Below are 24,461 nucleotides of genomic sequence, written 5' to 3'. Positions count from 1 at the left end.
AATCACATAGTTACGCTGTATTATGATTCATGGTGTTTTCATAGTAATGTGACATGTCTAAATGACAAAACACTGGCTATCTACCAAAAATGTAAAGTAGTTTAAACAGTTTTCCCAAGGAAAAAAAGGCCATTATCAATTTCTTCAGCAAATTTCTTTGCTGTAAAATGGCAGCCAACCAACTTAACACCAAATCTTCACAAAGTACAATGAAACAAAGGGTTTTAGGTATGGACGATTTTGTTTATGAAATTGTTCACTACCCATAGCTTCTTCCTTCTTGGCTCGAAGAGGCAAAATTACGAACCTTGAAATTGCTTTATCTCCTGTTTGTTCCTAGAGAAGGAGCAATAAGAAGTCTCCCTCCCCAAACCACACATCCCTCCCACTTCAGGAGATCTGAACTGCAGGTGGTTGGACATTTTTATTTAGAGAACAACTTATTTATAAATCATGGATGGCAAAAATCTGGCATCAATTCTCCCCTTTGTGTGGTTCAACTTACATATTTTAATAAAATGTTTATTATATTCTGACTTCTCACAGGTACTGCTACTGTAAAAAAAAAAGTAACACAAAGATGTGTGTAATTTTCAAGAGAGATGAGCTTCCTTACAATTTAGAAAGGAAGCAAAAAAAGAAAAAAAACTTTTTTGGGGGAAACTTTTTCTATTTTCCCCCCATTTATTTGGACACCAAGGGAGAAAACAGAAAGGAAAAAAGGAAAAGAGGAAAGAAGGGAGACATATACTGTGTTTTAAGGGTCTGGCATATGTACCCAAACCTAGCTATACAAATGAACCCTTTCAAATTGAAAATAAAAAAGCAAAAAACAAAAAAAAAACTTCCTTTTATTATTTCCTCCTTTTTTTCCCTTGCAGCGGTCCACAGTGAAATTCTTTCAGGGAATCATTCACCCAATCCTAATTCTAATAGAAGACTTCAGAGCAGTTTGTGTCTAATAACAGCTCTGTGGAGGCCCTTGAAATTCTAATAAAGAACCATCAACCTATCAGAAGAACATGTAATTTTATGTTCATTACTTCTTGGTGCCCAGCTGTAGAATTTGGATGGTTGCACCTCAATTAAAAGTTGAATTGAAGTTAATATCATTTAAATAAAAACTTCAATAAAAAGTTAAAGTTGTATTCTTAATAGCATTAATATCCTCTAATGACCGCTATGGTCATTACCACCAGATAACTGACCTCCTTGACCCTTTCCTAACTGAGACACCTTCTTGTAACACAGTTATTTAGCAGTAATGAGCACTCGATGGGAGATTATTGTATAACCAAGCACCTTGACTTACCATTCTCAGTCATCCCCATTCTTCGACAAATGTTGCAATTTTCCATTACAAGTTTTTCTATTTCTAAAAGAGAAAGCTACTCCCCCTCCACATCAACTCCTCCCACCCTTTGCCCTGATATAATTGTTAAGAGCCTTAAAAAGTAACTAAAATGGTAGAGAGGAGGTCTACTGTTCATGTGTAGTGACTGCTGCTATTAAGGACCTTCATCTCCACCATTTGAGACCACTCTTAATGAAAAAGGGTAGGGGGGAATGAACGCTTAAAAAAGAAGTTAAATGTGGCTTTCTAAGTCTCTTTCCAACTGGACTTTGCATATGGTGTTAAACTGGAAAATATGGGAGACAAAAAGACGTCCAAAAGGATGATTTTAACAGAAAAAACTTCCACAAATCCTTTAAGAACTTCATTTCCTGTTCTCCCTTTCCTGGAGACTGCCATTAACTGGGGGTAGGGCCAGAGAAGAAAGAAAAAGGACACTAACCCAATTTTCTGTTAAAATAACATGCTAGTAGGCTCAGTTCCTGAAAACATGGAGAAATTCTCATTTCATAATGTATCTTATTTTAGAGCACTGTTTAAGGACAAAATTAAACTTACACTGCTCTGAAACTTTATATTTTAATTAAGAACAAGTCAAGTTGATAGACAATTATTCTGACTTTTGTGGCAACTCAATCTCATAATCTAAAAAAATATATAATTCCAAATAATGATGAATAAATAGCTAATTTCCTTACAAGTGAACTGGGATGCAAACAGAAGTTAAGCAGTACTGATATATGAGATACCCCTAGTTCAAAGTTCATTTGTTTTATTTCTCTGACTTTCACAGTGACTTTTATTGCAGTTGGAGATTATTCAAAGAATGAAGACCAAATAGCCTTCCATTCCTCAGAGGACAGACAAGATGAACTGAGCATTTGATGGCACTTTCAGACGTAAGCAAAAGAATTTGTTTATAGGACTTTTCCACTAATATAATGTGTTGCTCTGAGGAGTCATATCATCTCCTTTTCTATAAGTCTGTCAGACTTTAGGTCTATATTGCTTTAGGTCCACATACATGTCCATAAGATCTGAACAAAGCCAGGAGACTGAATAAAACTTCAGCTGATATCAGCCTAAAGGTTCAGTGATTCCCAATCCTTTCAAGGTTAGAAAAGAAAAAAGAAAAGAGAAAAAGAAGAAATATCATTCACTCACTTACCAATAAAACAGTATCTACTAAGTAGTATGTAAGTATTGGTACAAAAACAAAGAGGAAAGAAATCTAGTTCTTGCCCTCATGGAGTTTATGATCTAGTGAACAATAAGACAGAATGAAATACATGAGAAATAGGTGTTGCTTCCCACAGAGCAACATGCTGAAGGAATATAACAGATGTGATTAATTCTGACTGAGGGAGAATTAGAATGACCCTAATGGGTCAAGTAAGATTTGAGAAGGACCCTGAAGAAATTCAGTTAGGATGGATAGAGAGCAGAGAAGAGCACCCAACCCAAGGGAACAGGCTTGGACCTGTGGTTGAGTGTGGTATCAGAGAAGTGGGACTGAGAGGTATGGGATGTGTGACAGGACTAAGGGCCCATGACCCCGGAGAAGTGATTTGATGCTGGATCAAGGAAAATTCTGAATACCTCATTAAGGAGTTCGGATTTATTGTGACAAGGCTTTTGATCTAAAGTTGGACGTGATCCAACATGTATTTTAGGAAGATGAGGATGGAAATGGGGTGATCAGTAACCAGAGGTAAAATTGAAGCTGGGAGTCAATTCAAAGTCAGTGACACTACTCAGCCTCAGCACTGTGGCTGAGCAATTCAAAGACTCAAGGTAGGGTGGGCACTGCTCACAGTCACCATAGGGTTATAGGCAAACAAGGCAGGACACCCTTAGAACCTCATCTGTAAAATACAAACTATTTGCAGCTCCCTGATTCTATCTGTGGGAAATCAAATCTCAAGATTCATCTCAGCCCTGTCTGGCTGGAACAATAAGGCCTAGACCAAGTGAGTGGGTATAGAAAGGAGAAGAGACCTAAGAGGAAAGCACCCCTATGGCTCAACCAAATGCTAGTGTTCCACTGATGTGTAAATAAAAGCATTCTTGCTCAATCATCCTTGACTGAAGCTGGGAAAACAAACCAAATCAGACATATATTTGGCATTATAATGGGCTTGCCATTTAGTCCCTACTGGTCTCTGGACATATTAGACCAAAGCCAGGCCCAAGCGCAGTCAACTAAATAGCATCCAGAATGACCCCTGAAGGGCTGGTAAAATATCCTCCTTTTGGCTGAAATGGATGAAATGGAGCTTGACTCATGTCTTTCCAGTGGATGGAAGCATCCAGAAGCCACAGGAAGAACAATGTTCCCCATGCAGCTGGTGCTCGGGTATGACCACAGGTGAGGCTTCCATAGCCCAAAAAGAAAAACTGTCAAGCAAACATTTTTACTACACTGAAAGAAAATGGAGCAAGAAGGGTTTTTTTTTTATTATTTGTATAAAATATATTGTTCTTCCAGGCTGCAGTGAAATAGTTTCTATTTAATTGCACAGGAATCCTAAGAAGGTTACAGCAGTGAAACATTAACATTCTAAGGGCAACTAATAACATTAAAACTTTATAGCCCCAGATAGAATAATTTAGACAAAAACAACATGAACATATGTTTTGTGTAATAATAACAAACATTTATAGCTGTCAAGAGAGAAAAACACAGGTTTATGCACACCTTAATGGTGTGCATGGGTGAGCATGAGTATATTTAAAACATAATATATTACAAAAATGACAGCAGGCATGGCTCTTCTGGGTACTATGTTAAATCAATGAATAAATTACCAAAAGTGAGCTGTGGCTGTTTGGATGTGTAATTGAGCTTAACGTATGTAGTGTTATTTCAAAAGAAACTGTTCAAGGAGTTTCGAGCCCAATCCACTCTGCATCTATCCTAGGCAGTTTACAAATAGCAATAAATGAAACTGTTTCACAGTAGGAAGGAAGTTTAGTTATACACATTACTTAAATGGAGGAAAAGTTAATTTTAATATGCTTTGCAGGAATTGAAAACAAACATAATAATTTGCTTATGTTCACCAAACTGGAAATTGAAATGTTAATATTTGGATTTAAATTTATATTAATTATTCACTGTATGACTCAAAAAACCACTAGAAATTATCTGTTCAACTTAAAACAAATACATATACAGCCCTTCATAAATATATGTTTATTATTCTACTTGTTTTAATTACATCATTTGAATGCCACACTTTTTCAAAAAATTATTAGGACTACAGAATATGAAGTAAATTTTAAGCTTGTTTGTGTCAACAAGTTAATGGCAATTGGTAATAACTGTGTTGCAGACAAAGCCATTAATGTGATTTTTAGAATAAAAATAACTTCTCATAATTTTTTTTCTAATTATGAGGTTGTTTGTCTTACTTAGTACTCTACCACAGTTTTATGAAACAGGGAAAGAGGTATGTTTTCTTCTTTTTCCCCCGCCTGATTTTTCTGGCCTTAAACATCTCATATTTTTCTGTAATATATAAAATGCTGTGACCCTTTTACATAGAAAAGCTGAGACAAAATTCCCAAAAAATTAATTCCTAAACCGTTTGAATTACAGAGCTTGCCAAGTAGCCAAAAGGGCCACTCAACAGCTGTAATTTCTTTTGAGGAGATTGCAACTTTAAGCAATTTAAAATGTTATGATGGGCTTAGGTAACAGCCATGCTGACTCCTTATTTTTCATTTCTTTTGTGTTAATAGGGTCATTATATCATGGCAGATGCAGGGGGCAGGACTGATGTGTTTTATGAAAAGGAGACTATTTTTCTTGAACAGCATATTTTCATCTGTCCTATTAGTCCCATGCTTGGTCATCATTTATAGCCACCTAATACAACAAGTATCTTCCACCGCTCTCCACAATTCTGTGGGGCCCTGGACTCGTAAACCCACACTCACTTTTCAATCGCACTAGACAAATAGCTTCCCACTAGCACCGAACACAACTATGCTCAGCCTGCACCTAGCAAAGATCTTTTTATTCAAAATCACAATGCAATTAGAGAAGAAGTCATCCCTGAAGGCATCTTCACCATGACTTTTACCACGTTGCCACTATTTCCTCACTTCCCCACTCTATTCTCTTCTCCCCAGATTTTGCGCAAACCAACCAATTTACTAACTCTGCCAAACACGAATCCCCCAGGGTTTCCAGGCTTCTGTGAGCAGATGATGATGAGCACAATTGGGGTGCCTGGATGCAGATAGACAGTGGAGCCCACTTAGCGCTCTATACTCATTAGGACAACAAGATACGGAAAACACTAGGAAATACTGCTTGATGAGCTGGGAGTTTAAAGACCTGGCCATATATGCTGAAATAGGTAAAGCTACTTGGAAAAAAAGCTTCCTTATCTTCCCCTCTTTGGAGTCTTCTCCATAGGTCTCTCATCCCTAGGGACTGACCCCACAGAGTTACTGCTGGAAGTTAAGCAGCAAGCACCAAATACTTTCAGAAAGAAATTTACTGAGCCTCCTATGGGTAAGGCCATAAGAGCCAGAGCCTTTCCCTGACAATATTCATTTTAAGCAGCCCATTTTCCTTTCCTGATTTAAACTGAGTCTTACAGCATTAATGGGCAAGGAATGGGGGAATGTGCAAAGTAGAAAGGGATCAGCAGCCAAGTCCGTGTTAAATCACCAGCCAGCTGGCATGCTTCAAATGCTGCCCTATGAATACCAGATCTACCAAGAATAAATACTGAACACAAGTCATAGAAGCAATTTACTGTAGATCTCTAGATAAAATCTTAACCTCAAAGACCCTTGACAAGATATAATAATTATTTCCAATAACAATAACAAAATTAAAATCATAATTAGAGAGTTCAGATCCTGTATCTTTTATATTTCAGAAGCTAGTCACCTTAGGGTGTAATGCCAGAGTTCAAAAGTATGAAGACGTCACACCCTGAATCTGTGAGGTCTACAAGGCAAGTATTTTTGCACTGAGGAGGGACCCAGGCATCACAGGATGCTGTATGGAAGACATGGCCTATGCTGGTTTTTCTGGCACCTTAACAGCTTCTACTGCTACCACCTTTGTGACCACCCAAGGTCCCTGTGTTGTAAAGCATATGGAACTGAGTACAGTAGCCTCAAAGTGGCTCTTTCTAGATTCAACTTCCCATTTTTCTTTTCATATCCATCCCCTCCAGGTGTGGGCTCAGTCCTCACGTCCAGCTGTGTTTTGGGTTCTCATGCCCACCTTCTCCCCGGATGCTTTGATTCTCATTCATTTCACATCCCACTCAAAGCTCTTTACTTTGGCGCAGACCATGGCTCCTGCCCAACACTTACCAAGCATGAGAACAGGGAGTCAGATGCCTACCCTGGCAACAGCTATAAGAGTTTACGTATGAACTATCTCTGATCTTCTTAGCAACCACGGATGACTTCATTAGCCAACCATTCAACTCTGACAAAACATTCGTATGTGTCAATCTTTGTTTGCAGGTACAGAAAATGATTCTCTTGATAATCCTTTACTAAATCATACCAATTAATAAAATTATGAAGAACTAAGCAGCTAAAATAAAACAGTAGAAACTAAATAGTTATACAGTGGTACATACTTTCCTTCAACAACTTTTGTAACTTTTATTAAACTTAATGGGATTGTCAAGCACAGTTCATTAAGATATGACAATCTTATAGTGGTTATGCGAAACGGGAAAATAAACAACAACAAAAAAAGATACACTGTATCAAAATCACACATCTGATTATCCTTCCTGAGAGTTCAATAACAATTACTTAAATTAAAATTAAGTGTTTGAAAATTATAGTATTGTACAGCTGCCACACTTTTCATTAACTCACAGCTTGTATGCCTAGGATGTCCGTGAGCTAACTAACTCATAAATAACCCTGCTTAAAGTGTCAAAAAAGGCAAATTTCCAAGTATGGATATGGTAGGCTGCTTTCTTTTTCTTTTTTTTTTAAATTGTGAAATGCAAAGCTATAAATGCAAAGCTATAAAACATTTTACATTAAAAAGATACTGCACCTAAGTTCTATATAACTGGCCTAGATTCCATCATATCAATTAAATCAATTCAATCTATGTAACTTCAGAGTATAGATCAGTTTACAAAACTGACATTTAAAGAACAAATATTTAAACAGAAATATTTATTTTTAATTTAATTTAATTTAATTAATTTATTTATTTGAAAGAGAGAGAGTGAGAGAAAGCATGAAAGGGGAGAAGGTCAGAGGGAGAAGCAGACTCCCCTTGGAGCTGGGAGCCTGATGTGGGACTTGATCCCAGGACTCCAGGATCAAGACCTGAGCCGAAGGCAGTTGCCAAACCAACTGAACCACCCAGGTGCCCTAAACAGAAATATTTAAAGAACTAACAGAAATAAATAACCTAAAGAATCCTCACAATATCAGGATTTTGATTTCTGTTGTAAATTTTTTATCAGGAACCAGCATTTTTTGAGAGTAGTCTTCGAGGGACATGTGCTGAGCACCACAGTGTTTAGAACAATGAACAAGAAATAGTTCCCCCCCCCTTTGAGCATACACCTTGAGGAATATTTTTCTTTTTTTTTATGATTTTATTTATTTATTTGCACAAGCAGAGGAAGGGGCAGGCAGAGGGAGAAACAGACTTCCTGCAGAGCAGGGAGCACGATGGAGGACTTGATCCTGGGACCCTGGGATCATGACCTGGGCCAAATGCAGATGCTTAACTGACTGAGCCACCCAAGTGCCCAAGGATTATCTTTAATACAAGATTCAAAGACCGAATGTGCAAGGTGCCACAACTGAGGTAGAAGTGGTATAGGCACATTCAAGAAACTGACAGTCACTCTGATTCAAATGGGTCCTTGGTGGGAATGAACAGGACGGAATAGGTGCAGATGGGCAAAGATCTGAGGAGCAGAATGAGAAGAGCAGGGAGAAAAGACATGTAGCTGCACCAAATGAAAACAAAGGAGACTCAAAGGAACCAAGTTAGGAAGGAGGGAATTTGATAGGTAGGCCACGGAAAACCACCGAAGCATTCTAATTGGAAGAATTACAGTGCAAATGGAAAAGAAGCAAGAGAGACAGCCACAAGGTCAACTGGGAATCTGGTTTTAGAACTGTGTCCTGTGTGAACTCTGACTTCTGCAGAGGTCAGGGCAGGGAGGGCTAGAGAAGACGCAGGTTGCAAAAAGCAGGGTGAAAAGCCTTTGGATTCTGAGTCAACTAAGAAATTCCACTTTGGTTTTCTCTGTGTGCATGTGTGTGTGTGTGTGTGTTAAAAGCATCTTTTATTTTAATTTTATATTTTGAGTTGTTTTATATGTTGGGGTTATGAGTAAGATTTAGCTTGAAATTAAAAAATTGGCTAATACTTTTTTAATGAAAGCCACCAATGTTTTACTTACAGATGGAACATGTTTTACTTACAGATGGAACCTGAGACTCAGAAACTGACTTGGTAACCAAGAGGTCATGGGTGAACACTGATGAGGATAGTTTCACTAAGAGTACCTGTGGCCAAAGACACCAGTGTAGCAATGAGTTGAGAAGAAAAAGAGATGATAGTTTAGCAGTGAGAAAAAAAGAAGTAAAAGTACTTTGAACAGTAACAGGTAGAGAAAGAGTCAACGTATGGAATACTCAGCAGCTGGTGAATTAAAATTTAAAATTTAAAATTCATTAAAACAGTGAATTTGTTGCTTAAGATTTGTGTGTCCCCAGGAACAGAAAATTCCAACTCTGCTAACAGAAGAAGCCTAAACAAAGAAGGAAATTGTCAAAAATGCTGAAAGTAGGATGGCTCTAGGATTGGTTAATTCAGCTATTCAATGATATATAAAAAAAATCCATCTTTCTCCTCTGTCATCTTTGGCATATTAGCCTTGACGTCAACCTAGCTCTATTCATGATTAGACAAAACAGCTACAGCAGCTCAGCTTCATGTCCTTGTGGAAGCATCCAGTTTGAAAGGGAATCCTTTCCCTTATTTGTCTCTTTCTACAAGAAATTTAAAAAACAAACAAACAAACAAAAAACTTTTCCGAAAGCCCTGCAGAGACTTTTCTTCATATCTCACTGGTCAGAAGGCATCAGTTGGTTGTGCCTAAACCAATCAGTAACTTGGAAGGGGAGCCCTCTTAGTTGTCTGACAGATTACTAGTCACTGCCTGGACTGGGGGATACGGTCCATTTCCCTGAACCACACAGTACAGGAGGAGGGGGTGGGCAATGGCTGTTGCTTACGCAGCCCACCCACCTGCAAATGAAGCCTAATAAGCATTGTTTGATGCTGCTGTTGATGATTCTGTCAATAGTGCCTCATCCCTAACCCATTTCCCTCCTAGGAGAAGTGTGCCTATACTTCCTAATATCCAATTTTATCCCTTAAGGGAAGAAAAGAGAACTATCGATTACCTAGGAAAAGTATGCACAACAAGAGTTTCTATTTTAAGGCATTCATTGAAAGAAGCTACTATGAGACAATATCTGCTTAAAATGCAGGATTTCCAAAGAGATCCTATCTTCAAACTCTGTTACCCGAGTCCTCTTTTGTATATTAGGCAAAAGAGAAGAGTCATTAAGCTTTTTGTGTACAGCTGACACTAAAAAGAATCTGCAGATAATGATAGAAGATGCTATTTGTCAAAGGTCTGGAGTAGAAATACAACTGAAAACTATGATACAATTGGAGAAAACACAAAAGTAATTAAAAAGGAAGAAAACCACTCAGCATCAATTTTACCTTTGTGATACCTTTGTTCACATCTCTGTTCTCTTTGTCCTAGGTTATACCATTAATAACTCTTAGCCTTCAACCAAAAAAGTGGGTGGGGAAATTTGCAATTACTGATTAATAGTAATAGTTACTGAAGTTAGTTACAAAGTTCTCACCAATCACAGAATGAGATGGTTTTATTAAGCTCTAAAACACAACGGAAGTTAATAGTAACACTATTTAAGGATAATTTTTAAAAATACATTTTGTTTTCCATTAAGTCATGTTATTCCAATTTACTTGAGAGGAAAAAACATCATGACATGAGAACTTCATTAATGATAATGGTAGTGGGCCCAGAAAGTTGCCATTTTATAAATAAATATGTAACTCTTATAAAAGTTTGTGAAGTGAAGAAACAGTCAAAAGTGGGGGAGTGAGTGTAAAGCACTGGTGAAGTATACAATGGGTCAGGTTCTAGAATGTCCACAGTCTTGAATAATGGGAAAAATTCCAACACATTAAGCGGATATTGACAATAGTCGGTATCACAGATACTACTAAGTCTCCTTAGCAGTGGAATCATGAGTTTACATCATGTGGTTATTCGCTTACTTTCAGCTAGGAAAGAAAGAAAAGCTTTAGGCATGAGGCTCTGAAAAAGAGGAAAGAGCTGAGACAAAGAGGAGTTTTTCAAAATTCCTCGTAATTCAAAATGCGTAGCCCTCAAATTATGGATGAACTTTAGAAGGTTCAAGTAAGTACTGACGTTCATATATATTAATTTCTTTCTTAGTTCCACAACTGGACCAACAATTCCCATCAGAAATTATTTAACTGGTATGAGCCAGATGGAACTATCCAGTGAAATTCAGTATTTCCCCCATCTATCTAATGAAAGCCAGAAGAGGCATCAAATGAATGACAGCAGGAAAATAAATTTGACCAAGCTGGTTTGGAAAAATGCATGTGTGTGTGTGTTTTATGGAGACTGTTTCAGAGAAGTGATCCAGGTCATTTTATAGAGCAGAGCTCCTCAACCCTGTATTTCCTCCAAAGGTCCAGAAGAGTATAAACTATATTATGTTAGCTAAACCTCATTCATCATTTACTAGAAGCATGTGTATGTACACAGATTATAGTACACCAAATATAATATGTCAGAGATTAGACTTTGTTAGCGATTCAAATAGTGGTATGATCCAGTTCTGCTCTTTCAGTTCATGTCAATTTAGAGACCTTTACCTTCTCAGGTTCAATCTCACCTAATCTTGTTAGAGAGCTTTAGAGAAAAGACTACAAATTCCATCAACCAGTATGCTGGTCAGCTGGTAAGTTACATTAGACACTTTGAGTCCTTTTCAAAGAAGCAGTTCAGGGTATATTCTCTCAGCAAGTCTGTTTAAATAGTTTTTTCTTAAAAATCTAATGACCTATTAAAACAGTTAACCAGCTAGACCTGAATCAAGAAAGTACAAAAATAATAAAATCATGTTGTTCTCTTTCTTACAGCATAAATTACTAGTTATTTTAGGAGAAATAGGTGAAATGACTCTTTTAAAGATTGTTTTATTCATAATGAAAAGCAAGAGGCAAAGGAAATGGGAGAGAATTGTGGAAAACAAGGGAGAATGTGATAAGATAGAATTGTGCCATTATTTATACAGCTAAGATAAAGTGTCATGAAAGATGAGAAAATAAAGTGTAATTCTGTCCTTAACTTTAATAAGAATATTCTATATCAACCAATTAAGAATAAAGTATATTTTTAGCCCAAATAATGTTAAGTGCATACAACAAAGAAATTTAGGATGTGAATGTGGCCCTGAGGAGTTTATAGTCATGGAGTGTAATCATCTTAAAAGTTAACTATAAAATATATAAATGGAAGTTCAAAACAACAATGGAAATGGTGTCACAAGGCTGTGTGTGATTAATCACCAAACGTGTGCTACAAATAGTAAATGCAATACAGTTTAGAGGGGACAGCAATCATTTAGGACTGGAAAATTATAGGGAATCTCTATTGGGACGGTGGGATTTGAATATCAATCTCTTTCTCCAGTCTCTCCTCACCCTAACCCCTCCCTCTAGTCAAGTAATTGTCTCACTGACTAACCACACTGAATTTTCCTTCATTCTAAATCCTTCGACTTAGTCCCCTCCTTACTCCTGCTTACCACCCAGCATTCCTTCTCTCCCTCCTATCTGAGAAGATACACCCTCCCTTCCTGAAACTCACAGCCCTACCTGATTCACTTCTTCTCCCTCATCTAAATCATCTTGTCAACTCACCTTCTTTTTTTTTTTTTAAGATTTTATTTATTTATTTGACAGAGATCACAAGTAGGCAGAGAGGCAGGCAGAGGGAAAGAAAGGGAAGCAGGCTCCCTGCTGAGCAGGGAGCCTGATGCGAGCTAGATCCCAAGACCCTGGGATCATGACCTGAGCAGAAGGCAGAGGCTTTAACCCACTGAGCCACCCAGGTGCCCCAATTTACCTTCTTTCTTGTCTTTCTTCAAATTATCTTCTTCAACTGTCCCTTTTTAACTAGTTCTATTCTTTGGCCTATAAACATGAAAGTGTCACCCTTATTCCATGAAAAGTCCCTTAGACCTACATCCTTACTCTCCCCTGACTGTCAGCATCCTGGAAGTTTCACTGTCAAGCATGTAGATTTCCACTCAATCCTCAGTTTTAATATGGCACCCTTGTTCTCAGTTACTCCATACATTCCTCAAGGTTCTATCATATTTCTCCCTTATTCTCATAAAATAGTCTTCTCCTGTCACTATCAACTTCCAAGGCTACAGCTATTATTTCTATTTTGACTGCCAAAGTTATATCCTCAGCATTGACCCCCTACTCTAAGCTTCAGGCTTGCATTTTTGACTGAATATTGCACATAACCACACAGATGATTTTCAGACTTCTATTTCTGAATCATTGTTGTCAAACTTTTTTGCACTTTGGAATCACCTGCGGAGGTTACAAAAATACCTGTACCCAAGTTATATGCCCAGATATTCTTATTAATTGGGTACCAAGATTATACTTAGCTTTCAAAACTGCTCCTTATTAAAATGTGCCAAACTCCATAAATGCTAACATGATTCTCCTAATTGCTCATGCTCAATTCCTTTGAGTCACCATTAACTCTTCCCTCAGTAGCCCCCCATTCTCCAGATACCAAATCCTAATATTTCTTCTTCTATAATATCACTTCTATTTTTTCTTTATATTATCACAGCCACTGCTTTATTTCAGCTGCCTCTAGTTATTGTACTAGATTCCTAATTCGGTCCTTCCTCTCTCATCCTACTTTTGCCATCTGTTTTCTATGGCTAAATCCAATCATTAAAAACACTCACGGCACACTAGTAAAATACAAAGTCTGCAGCTGATATTCAAAGTTCTCCATTATATATATAGCTCAAAACTTATCAGGCTTTTTTGCCCACTACATCCTCATTCCTTCCCATAAACACAATAGACACCCTATGCTTGAAAGAGCCAGACTATTCACTGTTCACCACTCTCTGGATGTTCCTCAGATATTCCCTTTTCCATACTTTTGACCATGTTAATTCCTCTGCCTGCAATGCTTTCCCTCTAATATCTTCCTATTAACAATTTATCAGAATATTAGAGGGCTTCACAAAATCCATTTTCTCTTAGGGGTGGGGGGCACCTTCCCAGACCCCATCAGATTGAACTAATGCCCCCTCGCCCAAACTCCCTGTCTTTATGCGCCTTATTATAGGACTTATCACACAGCCTGCCTTAATTTAGAATGACATATGTGTGAGTCTGTCTCCACTGATGGGCAGGGAGCAAGGAGAGGTACAGTGACTTGTCTAGAGTTATGACATCACAGTGTAGTTACATATTCAATATTTATTGATTTAAGGATGGATAGGAACCGCATAGATATAGAGAATAGAACAATCCCTGGACAAAAAGAAGAAAAGAAAAGAGAAAACACATTTGGGAGATGGTGAGTTAAGTAGATTTATGAAACAAAACAGTGGCATGAATCTTCATGAGTAGGTGGAGTTAAGTGGCCTTTACCCAGTCATGTGGGGTTTTGAAAAAGAATGAGTAAGCCTGAGTATCTTATATATGTTTGTAGCCTAAGTTCTCCCATTAGTAAAGGGAAATGATTATAGGAGTTACAAATGCTAGTACTATTGGGAAGTATGAATGAGGCCATCCCAGTAAAAGGCTTGACACAAACCTAGAGCATAGAAAGCCCACTCTAAGTGCTAACCCCATTAATAGGGTCTGTTACACACACACTCACACACACACACACACACACACAATGGCTATACAATAACATCCAAGATGTCAAAAGAAAGATTTATCTGACTTTGATTTCCAGGCTAGAAAAAGGACAAAATGAGAGAGAGAGACAGAGACATATGAGCATAAATGTCCAAGCAACGGACTTGCGCAGTTAGCTTCTACTATATTTCACTGGGCACATACTTCCTTATCTTTCTCCTTCTGCTCCTTTTCTGTTTCCCCCCATCTCTTTTCTTTTATTCTGGTCTCTTGATTTAGGCTTTCTTTTTCACTCTCCAATTACTCATGCAGCAAGATCCAGGGCCTGGCTTCGCCCTGCAGGGGGCAATACGGAACAAGTGTTGGCCCCTGCAGCCCAACTACCTAGAAAGATGGAAGCCACCGCCCCAACCCAGTGCAAAAACGGCTTGGAAGCTGCAGTGAGATGGCTCCCTAGGCTCCAGCCCAGCAGGACCTCCAATCTAGTTAACGTTTCCTGAGAAACATTAACCCTCATTTAGGCGCAGTGGGAGGTGAGACTGGGAATGTTCTGTGAGTCCTGGTGGCAAAGAGCACTGTGTTCCTCACACTGAGAAAAGCTCTCCCTCTCTGTTAGCACGGGCACCACACGGAACTGTACGCTCCATTTACTTCCAAGGAGAAGGAAAAAGCAGAATGCACTCTCTCAGTGCTTTCTGACCTCGCTGGATGGGAGAGATACTCTGGGTGTGAGAACAATTAAGCAAACCTTTGGAGGATTGGGGTGTGGAGGGCAGGTGTGTGTACATTTGAAAGCTGCTGCTTTATAAGAAGTCCTAGGTGACTCAATAAACAGGAGAGCAGAGCAGGGTAATCCCATTAGCAGGGCTCTCCTCAACTCAGACCGCTCCCCTGCCAGAAACAACACATTCCGGGAAAAAGGGTAAATCACACACTGAGGTAGTTGTTTCACACCTTCAAAGAACTTTCAAAGTGTTTTTGGAAGCAATTATGTATCTTGCCTTCCGTTTAGTGCTTAAATACTTGGTGTTTTTTTTTTAATGTTGACCTCCAAGTCCCTCTTAATGTATTTATTATATATTATCTTTAAAATACATCAGGCTGAGTTACGACATGTGAATTCTGCCAGTAAAAGAGTGCTGCTTTCCATTGAATGTAACTTTGTATACAACATCATGCATCTTTGCAACACTAGGTATCCCAGATTCTGAGATTAGGCACTCTTTGACTAAATAGGGGAAAAAGAAAACCAGACTACCTCCTCATATCAATGACATTTCTCTGTGTTAATTAGAGACACCAAAGAATTTCACTCCCAATTTTTGCTGAGCCAAACACTTAGGTCTTGAGGCCACCACCAGCAATGGAAATATAGTGTGAAAAATTAAGATAAGCTCTGGTCTTACATGTCATATAGACCATGATAGGGATGCCCATTAGCTGTCCTTTGACCTGCTGTATATTTTTATCATCTCAAATCATTTTCAATCACCTCATTAGAGTGGCAGACCATTTAAAAAAATTCCTCATCTTGGATCCACCCATACATCTGATAATATGCAAATTTAAGTGCCTCAAGGAGATTAGAGGAACTATCTCTTATTCGATTCTATCATAAATTTAGTACCTACAACTGATCTTCAAAGAAGTAACTCACTTTTGTTTCTGTCTTTCAAAAACACTTTTGAAGAAAAGTTGCCCTTCTGATAACAAAAAAAGCACTACTGAAGAATCCACTGCAGAAGAAAGGGCGCTCCCTAGGTACTGCATATCAGGACTGTGTTTATATAGTTCAGCAGAAAAGGAACTGGAGCAGATACTGGCTTTTAGGAAGAATTCCGCATGAAAGAGGGGGAATTGGTAATGCATTTACTACTCATTTGCTTGCATCAAGAACCACATTCCATTTCAATCTGCCAACATCCTAATTAAGATGATCTGAATCTTGGGTGATCTATTATTCTAGATCTGAGATAGCGCAATTTACATTAGACAAGATGTTACACTGTGTGCTTACACTGAGATGATAAGACCACTGAGCATGTCTTCCCTCCTGTCTGGCCCAGCACTCAATAAATAATGGTCAGGCCTTTGCCTATTGTCTTTCTCTCTACCACTTTAGGCACAATTTCATCTTACTATATCATTTCTGGTTCCTTTTGACACATAGATCTGTGCTCCTTTCTGCATGAGGAAGATAGGAAAGTATCTCAAGTAATTCTCTATGAATGTGTCCATCCATGTATATGGGACTAACAACACCTAAATGCAATTCTCATTCATTACTTCTATGTCATTTCTGAAGATCTTAAAGAATATGTTGCCTACATAAGCTTTTGAGCCAGAAAAGGAAAGAATACAAAGACAGTGCTTTGGAAGCATCAGGATCAAATTCCTTTCCAGGATAATAATATCCAGCTGCAATATTACCCAAGAGGCACTATAGAACACAGAGAAAATAGCGTACAAAAGTACTCTCCAAATCAGCTGCTTTCTCCCCACTTCGGCTAAGTAAAGTTACCCATAATTCTTTTTAAGATTTTATTTATTTATTTATTTGAGAGAAAAAGAGCACAAGGTGGCGGCAGTGGAAGGAGCAGCAGAGGGAGAGGGAGAAGCAGGCTCCCCACTGAGCAGAGAGCCTGATGTGGGCTCATGACCCAAGCCCAAGGCAGACGCTTAACCAATTGAGCCACCCCCAGACACCCCCAAAAAGTTACCCATAATTTATTAACATAATACTAGGTTAATACTAAGTTGTCTGATAAACACACAAAAAATGTGTTAATATTGGACTTGCCCTCCCTAGACATCTGAATAAAGTCCAGGTAGTCTGTGACATAACCAAGTCAGAGGCCACACATAGGTCCCTTCTTAGCCACTATCTAAAACTGTCATTTGTAGGGCTGAGCAAACATTTAAGAAACGTTCTTAAGCTTGCTCTAAGTGCTATTGTTGAACAGATAACACTGTTGACCTTCATAGTCTTATATCCATTTCCAAAGGGATGACAATCAAAGATGTCAATCTAAGAACCTCAAAGAAGGCAGATAAATAGGCACAACCCTGGGGTTCAAAGCACCTCACCCTCTATCTCCATTCACTAAGGAAATGAAGATGTTTGATGGAACCCAGGGTAGGTCACCCTTCTGGTAGCTGTAAGGTTTTCTGAATTTGCAATAAAATCTTCAAATATTCTTTGTGCTGGAAACTTTTCTTCTTCTTCTATTTTTTTTTTTTAAGATTTATTTATTTATTTGACAGAAAACAAGCTTAGGGGTGGGATGGGGAGGGAGAGACTCTCAAACAGATTCCCTGCTGGTCATGAAATAGACACCCGGCTCAGTCTGAGGAGGCTGAAAGCACCAACCCCAGCCGAAATCAGGAGTCAGATGGCTTAACCAACTGAGCCACCCAGGTGCCCCTTGAAACTCATCTATTTCTTTAACAAGGACAAAGGAACCACTGTCTGATTACAGTGATGCAAAGCTTGAGATGTTGTGTTAGGGACATCCTGGCCTTGATTCTAAGACAGCTATAATGATGGCTGAAGAGGTGACAAGTAAAGAAATAGAGAATAAGAACATCTTAAAGGAGGCAATGTGCAAAGTTTAAGAATGCTTTCTTGCTTTCAGGATTTTTGGGTTTTGCCTTGGAAAGGTCAAAAAAAAAAAAAAGAATGCAGCCTTTCTTAGGTGTTGGGTGTTCAGTGTTTTGAAAGTCCTCCAGCTACACCCCATTCAAAAATTTAACATACTGAAAGCCTAGTTTTAGCTGATAAACTTTAACCAATCTATCTTAAAATAAAATACATAATTACAAGCATATTTTCAATTCTTGGAAGTGAGTGCTAAAGCTCTATTTCTAGAACTGGTGAATTCTGTTCTCTATTTCCATGTATAAAAGATCGCACAGTCCTGGGAAAACACTTTTTTAAAAAATGAAATACAACAAATAAGGTATGCTGCCGAATCCTGGGGGAGAAGTTTCCCAGAGTCTTTGAATTTCCTCCTATCCTCCTTCTTTACAAGATTTCTAAGACCAAGTCCTTTTCTGCAGTCTCTCAAACAAGGTAAAAAAGAAAAATACCCCCTAGATATATTCTTTAGATTTTCTATTATGCTTCTCAAGTTTCCAGTACCTTCTGAAGTAAACTTAAGATGAATTCTGGAGTTATTTTTTTTATTATGTTTTAATTTCAGTTCTCTTTTAGGTCTAAGATGAAATAGATGATCATAACTGCTCTGCTTGGAAATGCATTTCATGGCACAATGTATACGTGACCTATGCAAGGTCACATCATGGAAAGAGAACTGACATGAGAGATAACAAGTAGAATCCAAGCTTTTAGTCTTGGACAACTTCAGGGTAACCTACTTAGGCTTGCTTTTTTTCATGCAATATGGCAAGAAAAGTTTCTCTTTAAACAGTAAGTACGTCATAGATATAAAGTCTATATAGGGCTCTCCCAGTGGTTTGGAAAATGTCAATTACAAATATCACTGATCATTAAGGGTTATTTTATTTTACTTTATTTTATTTTTTGGTCACATTGTGAGCCTTGGTGCAGTGGCAAGCCAGCCTAATTCTCATCCACAATAAGATCCCATGTTCCAGCCATACCACACGTTTCACACCTTGAGGTCTCTGCACGTGTTTCACGCTGAAAAAATCCTTTCCATCCCTCATTTAAAACATCAACTCCCCTGTAAATCTTCCCTTTTCATTATTTTCATGCTGGCAAAAATCCTTCCCACCCTTCATTTAAAACATCAACTCCCCTGTAAATCTTTCTTTTGATACCCCCAAACAGGGTTCATTATTTCCTTCCCTGTGTACTCAGAGTGCTGCATACCTATCTAATGTAGAGTATCTATCACATTCTATTATAATTATTGGTTTACTGTCTCCACCACCAGAAATGAAAACTTGTCCATTTACCCTTATCTAGGATTTCCCACGTGCCAGGCACTGTTGTAAGCACTGTAGATACGTCAACTCTTTAATCTGTACCGCAGCCCATTTGAAGGGGATATTATCAGGGCCTCCATTTTACAAATGAGGAAACTAAGACACAGAGAAGTGCCGTTGTTCTCCCAAGGACACCCAGCTAGCGAGTGCCCAGAGTGGAACTCAGGCAGTCTGACGTCAGCCAGAGTCTGAGCCTCCCCTGATAACTCTCTGTGTTTGCCCCACAGAGGAAAGCAGGCAGGTCATGGATATTAAATAGATAGAAAGAATAATCATACTGATTTCTCCATAGTTTCCTAGGCTTAAATTAGAAATATATTACCTTTGTCTTAAATGGATTTCACCTTCACCCTTGACTACGGAGGAGTTCATTTGTCCAGAGAAAATTCAGCCCAGACTGGGGAGAGAAAGCTAGTTGAGAGGTAGAAAGCCCTAGGGTTTTGCTGGCTCTGCTAGGTCAGAATCAAACTCTCCGTACCTCCCTCAGCTTCCACAGCTGCCAAAACCTATAGAAACCTCTCCAGAAGCTGTTTGTAGGGGTACGACGCTGCACACATGTGACACAGAATGCTTGACACAGAGATAGTATTCACGAAGAACACTTAGGTTAGTCTCTGTGAACTGATGGGACTCTGAGTAGGAAGACAATGGGACGTTGGGATGATTCAAACAGAGAGGTTTTTGTCATTGTTTCTTTAGAAGCGAGGCACCCAAATTATTAAGAACCAGATCTATTTATCCTTCCTCCTGACCTAATTTAAATTTATATCTCAAGTCCCCACAGGTGATTGTCACCCATTTCACCATTTAAATCACTTCCTAATTCTTGTATTTTATATATATTCTGTATTTTTCTGATTAAAATTTTTACTCATGGTAGAGATTTGGAAAATTCAGAGGTATCTAAAAATATCTAATTGCATATTAGAGGACTTTACCAATGTTTTAAAATTATCTTCTAAAATACTATTTTAAATGGCTGTATAAACTTATGTTAGGATAAGATGAAGCATCATTTAATTAGACTGTCCCTGTTTTAAACATTTGGTTGATATCAATTGTTTGCAGTTATTAGACTTTCTTTCACGCTCTGTGGGGATCCCGGTTGTTGAGAATCCTGTAGCCTCTGTAGGAAAAGGGCCTCTTAGAGCCTATACAATAGCGCTTCTCTGGGAGCTTGTGGAATGCAGATTCTGGGGCCCCAGCATGGAGGTTCTGACCTCTCAAAGCTGGGCTAGAGCCGGTGCTCCTCTCTTTGAGAAATGGTAACACTGCCTCTCCTTGGATAATACTTGCTCTTCATCCAGTTACTTCCGTACTCCCTTCTCAATATACACCCCCCCCCCCACCAAAATGAGCTGATTTCAAAGTATCAAACTCAAATTGGTTCTGGTGAAGACAGCTACTCATTTTTACCCTCGGTCTTTTATTAATTTAGGTAACTTCCCCATCTCTGAAGTTCCTCTTTGGCACCTCCTCAGCCTTTAACCTGATTCCACCTACCCATGGTCCACACCACGGCCAGGAACAGATTTTTATGCAGCCAATCAATGATGTCATTTCCCTCCTCACTACAAAACCCTCCCTCTGTGACCATAAGCCACCTAGCTTCCTTCAGACCTTCCTCTTTCTCTCTCTATCTCTGCACGGGCCTGCTCACGGAATGCCTCCTCAGAGAAGCCCTCCTTGACGTCCTGATCTAAATCACTTCTCCCAGAGCAAGCTCTGGCTGCTCCCTTTTCTTTCACAGCACATCACCATTTATAAAGCTCCATGAGGCAGGTCCTGAGACTTAATCGTTCATCACCAGCATAACTGGCCCCGAGCAGGCCAGTGAGAGGCAGTCCTCTAGGTGGCGATCCACACGGGCTCTGGGGCCCAAGGGCTAAATTCAAATGTGAGTTCTGCTACTTAGGACCAGTGTGACCTTTGGCAAGTTACTTAACTTCTCTGTGCCTCCTTTTTCTCCACTGAGGATAACATGCGACTACCAGAGAGGTTTGTTTAAAAGGAAGCCATCAGTATGCTTTGATAAATAAATAGAATACAACAGACTTTCGAGTTGCGTCTTTTCTCATCATCACTGCCCTGCAACCCTGGCCGAAGCATTCTTAGCCCCACCAACTTCTCCCCGCAGCCTGCTCCTAGAGAGGGCTCTACTTCTGCCCTGAGAAATCTGCTGAATACATTCTCCCTTCCATATTATTAGTTCCAGCTTTGATCCTTTCGTCACATTACTTTAGAATGTGTGCTCATGTGCCAAGCCCCTGCTCTTCCTTCCTCCAAGTATTTCCTGAAATGTGACCTCCTCCGAGGAGCCTTCTCTAAGTGGAACTGAGCTCATCGTTCCATTCTCTGTTTCCAACAAATAAGTTAAAGGTTGTTGTTCAAGGTTCCAAAGCTATAAATCTTCCGAGCTTTTCCCTGGCTGCGTGGTCTCACCGTTGCAGGATGGGTGGGGTTTCTCCTGAAGAATGTGAGTCTAAGAAGGTAAAGGGTGTGTTTAACTTGCTCTGTATACATTTAGCACAATGCCAATCCACATGGATGCTGAATAAATGTGACTTGATGATGGTTTAATTACTTCGTCCATGCCAGGAATAGAAACCCTGAACTCTTAAATCTGTTCCCCCCCACGTTGCAATATGTTTCAACGCTGAGTCTATTATGAGACTGGTTTTCGGCATGCACTTTCACAAAAAGGATAAATACAAAAGAAAGAGAGATTACGTGAAAATATCAAATTAATAAAATTATTTTCCACATCCTAAGTCCAAAGATATCTTTGGAACAGCAGTGCATTGTATTAAAAGGTGCCTCGTTTAAAGTTTAATCGCATATGCTTTATGGGTTATTTTGTAAATCTAAAATAGATAACCAAAACATGTCAATACTCATTTTTAAAGTACTTGTTGTATTCGGTGCATGCACCATTATGGAGAACTTACACCCAGAGCAAAAAGATTTGTAGCAAAGCATATGACCTTCTTCCCACTACAATGACCATCCCCTAATTAGGCAATGCATCTGATAGTCATTAACAGGAATGAGATAATGAATCACTTTCTCTCTTCTTTGTTAATTTGCTGTAACCAAGCGGCTAATGGATGTCAGAGCTGAGTGATTGCACTGATTATAGTGATTTATAGTTGCAACAAAACAATTTAAAACCATTCTGATTATTCATGTTAAAGATGCTTTATGTTTTGTTTACTAAATGTTTTATGTCCCCCTTTCTCCTACCCCTAAAGTATTGTCCCCCTCCTACTCTGCCACTTTTGACAAAAAGACCTCTTCCTGGAAAACTTGAAAGTTGTAGGCTTTTTTTTTTTTTTTTTAGTTGTAGGCTTTTTTTTTTAATGTCTTAAACTAAGCCATTTCATTTTGTTTATCTTTTGTCTCTCCATATCTACATATCCAAGTAGATATAGAGATAGATAGATAGATGGATGGATATAGAAATAGACAAAGTTTACCCAGTAGAAACAAAAAGCCTTCCGGGTGGAAAGAAAACTTCAGTGGTGCCTAGTTCAAAAGAAGGCAGAAATGAGAGGAAATCAGGCAAACTTCAAGCCACTTACCTTGGGGCTTTCAATCCCTTCCTCGCCCTCCACAGACACATCAGTAGCCAGAATCTCAGCTTTGATGGTATCCAGAGCCCTGAGAATCCAGCTGTGTTGTCGTTTGATTTGCCTCTGCAGCTCCTTCCACTGGCTTGCAATCATCCGCAGCATGTCCTTCAGCCCTTCTCCAAAAGGAGGGGAAAGCACAAGTTATAGGCTTGACTGCATTTTTTACCCAGGATTGTCTCTTAGCCAGTAAGTTAGATGAATATTTCAAACAGTAAGCCTAATTTTAAACAACCATTATCATCACCTGCCATATAAGCATTTGTCCCCCAGGAGAGGAGCTGGGGGATTTTGCCTTCACATAAGGTATAAGGACACAAAAATGGGATCACCACAGAGATGCCTGGGTGGGAATCGACTTAGCTTCTGTGTATTGACTTAAAAAAATGCATGTTGAACAAAAATGACCAAGTATAAAAATTACTGACACCAAAGCTTCACATTCCAAAGAAAAGGCCCTGTGTGTATCCGTGTGGAGACTTCATAGTGATCAGAAAGGTGCACAGAAATAGGCAAAGTGAATTCGATGAGGAATATGGTAAATGGGCCAGAATTAAGACAGCAGTCCTTTCCCTTAGCATGTCTGATTAATTCTGCTCTTTCCTTATTTAGCTGTGGTAAGCTCAAAGCAAGAGACAGATTATAATTCACCCAGTCTTATGCTCTTTTACTACCAGGCTAAGTATAACCAAATGACAAAACTATTTTTTATTTATAATCTGTTCCTCATAAATACATTAATACTGGGCAAGAGTTGGTTTAAGGCCAAAACTCTGCTAATGCAATGACCAGCAAAAACACATGCAAAATGTTCACATGTGCGAACTGGCAGGGAAATAATCGGATGTATCTCGTCCACCTGCCTTATATCGGTAATGCTATCTATAAGTACCTTAATGCATATGCATTATAACTATTTGCACAATTCTCATTCATTATCTTAATGTTATTTCCAGGGCACCTACATCAAAAAGCATGTCAATGTGAAGATCTCAGGAATGTGATTTCAATTGAAACTCAGGCGAACAGCAAGCCCAAAATAAAATGAACAGACCATTTGGAGGCAGTATTTCATCGTATAAGTATCACAGCATTGTATGCAGTATATGAAACATTTATAAATCTTGAAGGTCAATCTGATAATGTAAATATTAATAATACATAAGGAAGTGAATATATGCAGTAATTTACAGCAATGCTTCTTCATTCTTAATAGTCTGGAGACATAAAGGCTTGCAATATTTCAGGAGGATTTACCTGCTTTGTGAGATGCAATAAGCTCGAGAAGTTGGTGTCCTTCCTCCTCCACAGCTTCCTTGAGAGCACAGTGACTGTCTACATTCAACTTAAAACTCTGCAAGGAAAAATATGAGCATCAAACCCTGGCAAGGCAGTTAAACATAAAACATCCATACAAAATTACTTGCTACTTTTTATCAATAACCACACAGCCCAATTTACCCAATAGACAAACTAATTTGCA

At 38.8% G+C, this 24,461-nt stretch overlaps 1 protein-coding gene across 3 annotated transcripts in view; it reads right to left on the bottom strand.

Moving 5' to 3' along the window:
• The window catches only part of AKAP6 (A-kinase anchoring protein 6), a 564,294-nt gene that overhangs the window by 188,330 nt on the left and 351,503 nt on the right, over nucleotides 1-24,461 (bottom strand). For all 3 annotated transcript variants that reach the window (XR_006818743.1, XM_046008964.1, XM_046008965.1), the window contains 2 exons: nucleotides 24,236-24,332; nucleotides 22,931-23,094 (listed from right to left, as the gene is read on the bottom strand). Coding sequence is in view for 2 of the 3 variants with exons in the window: in XM_046008964.1 (XP_045864920.1) it covers nucleotides 22,931-23,094; nucleotides 24,236-24,332 (261 nt within the window). In the remaining variant the exon portion in view is untranslated. The remainder of the gene's footprint in view (nucleotides 1-22,930; nucleotides 23,095-24,235; nucleotides 24,333-24,461) is intronic.

This window comes from Meles meles, chromosome 6 (assembly GCF_922984935.1).
Source record: "Meles meles chromosome 6, mMelMel3.1 paternal haplotype, whole genome shotgun sequence".
In the NCBI taxonomy this organism is placed as follows: Eukaryota; Metazoa; Chordata; class Mammalia; order Carnivora; family Mustelidae; genus Meles; species Meles meles.
The sequence above is the reverse complement of the archived record's forward strand: the minus strand, read 5'-3'. Positions and strand labels throughout refer to the sequence as shown.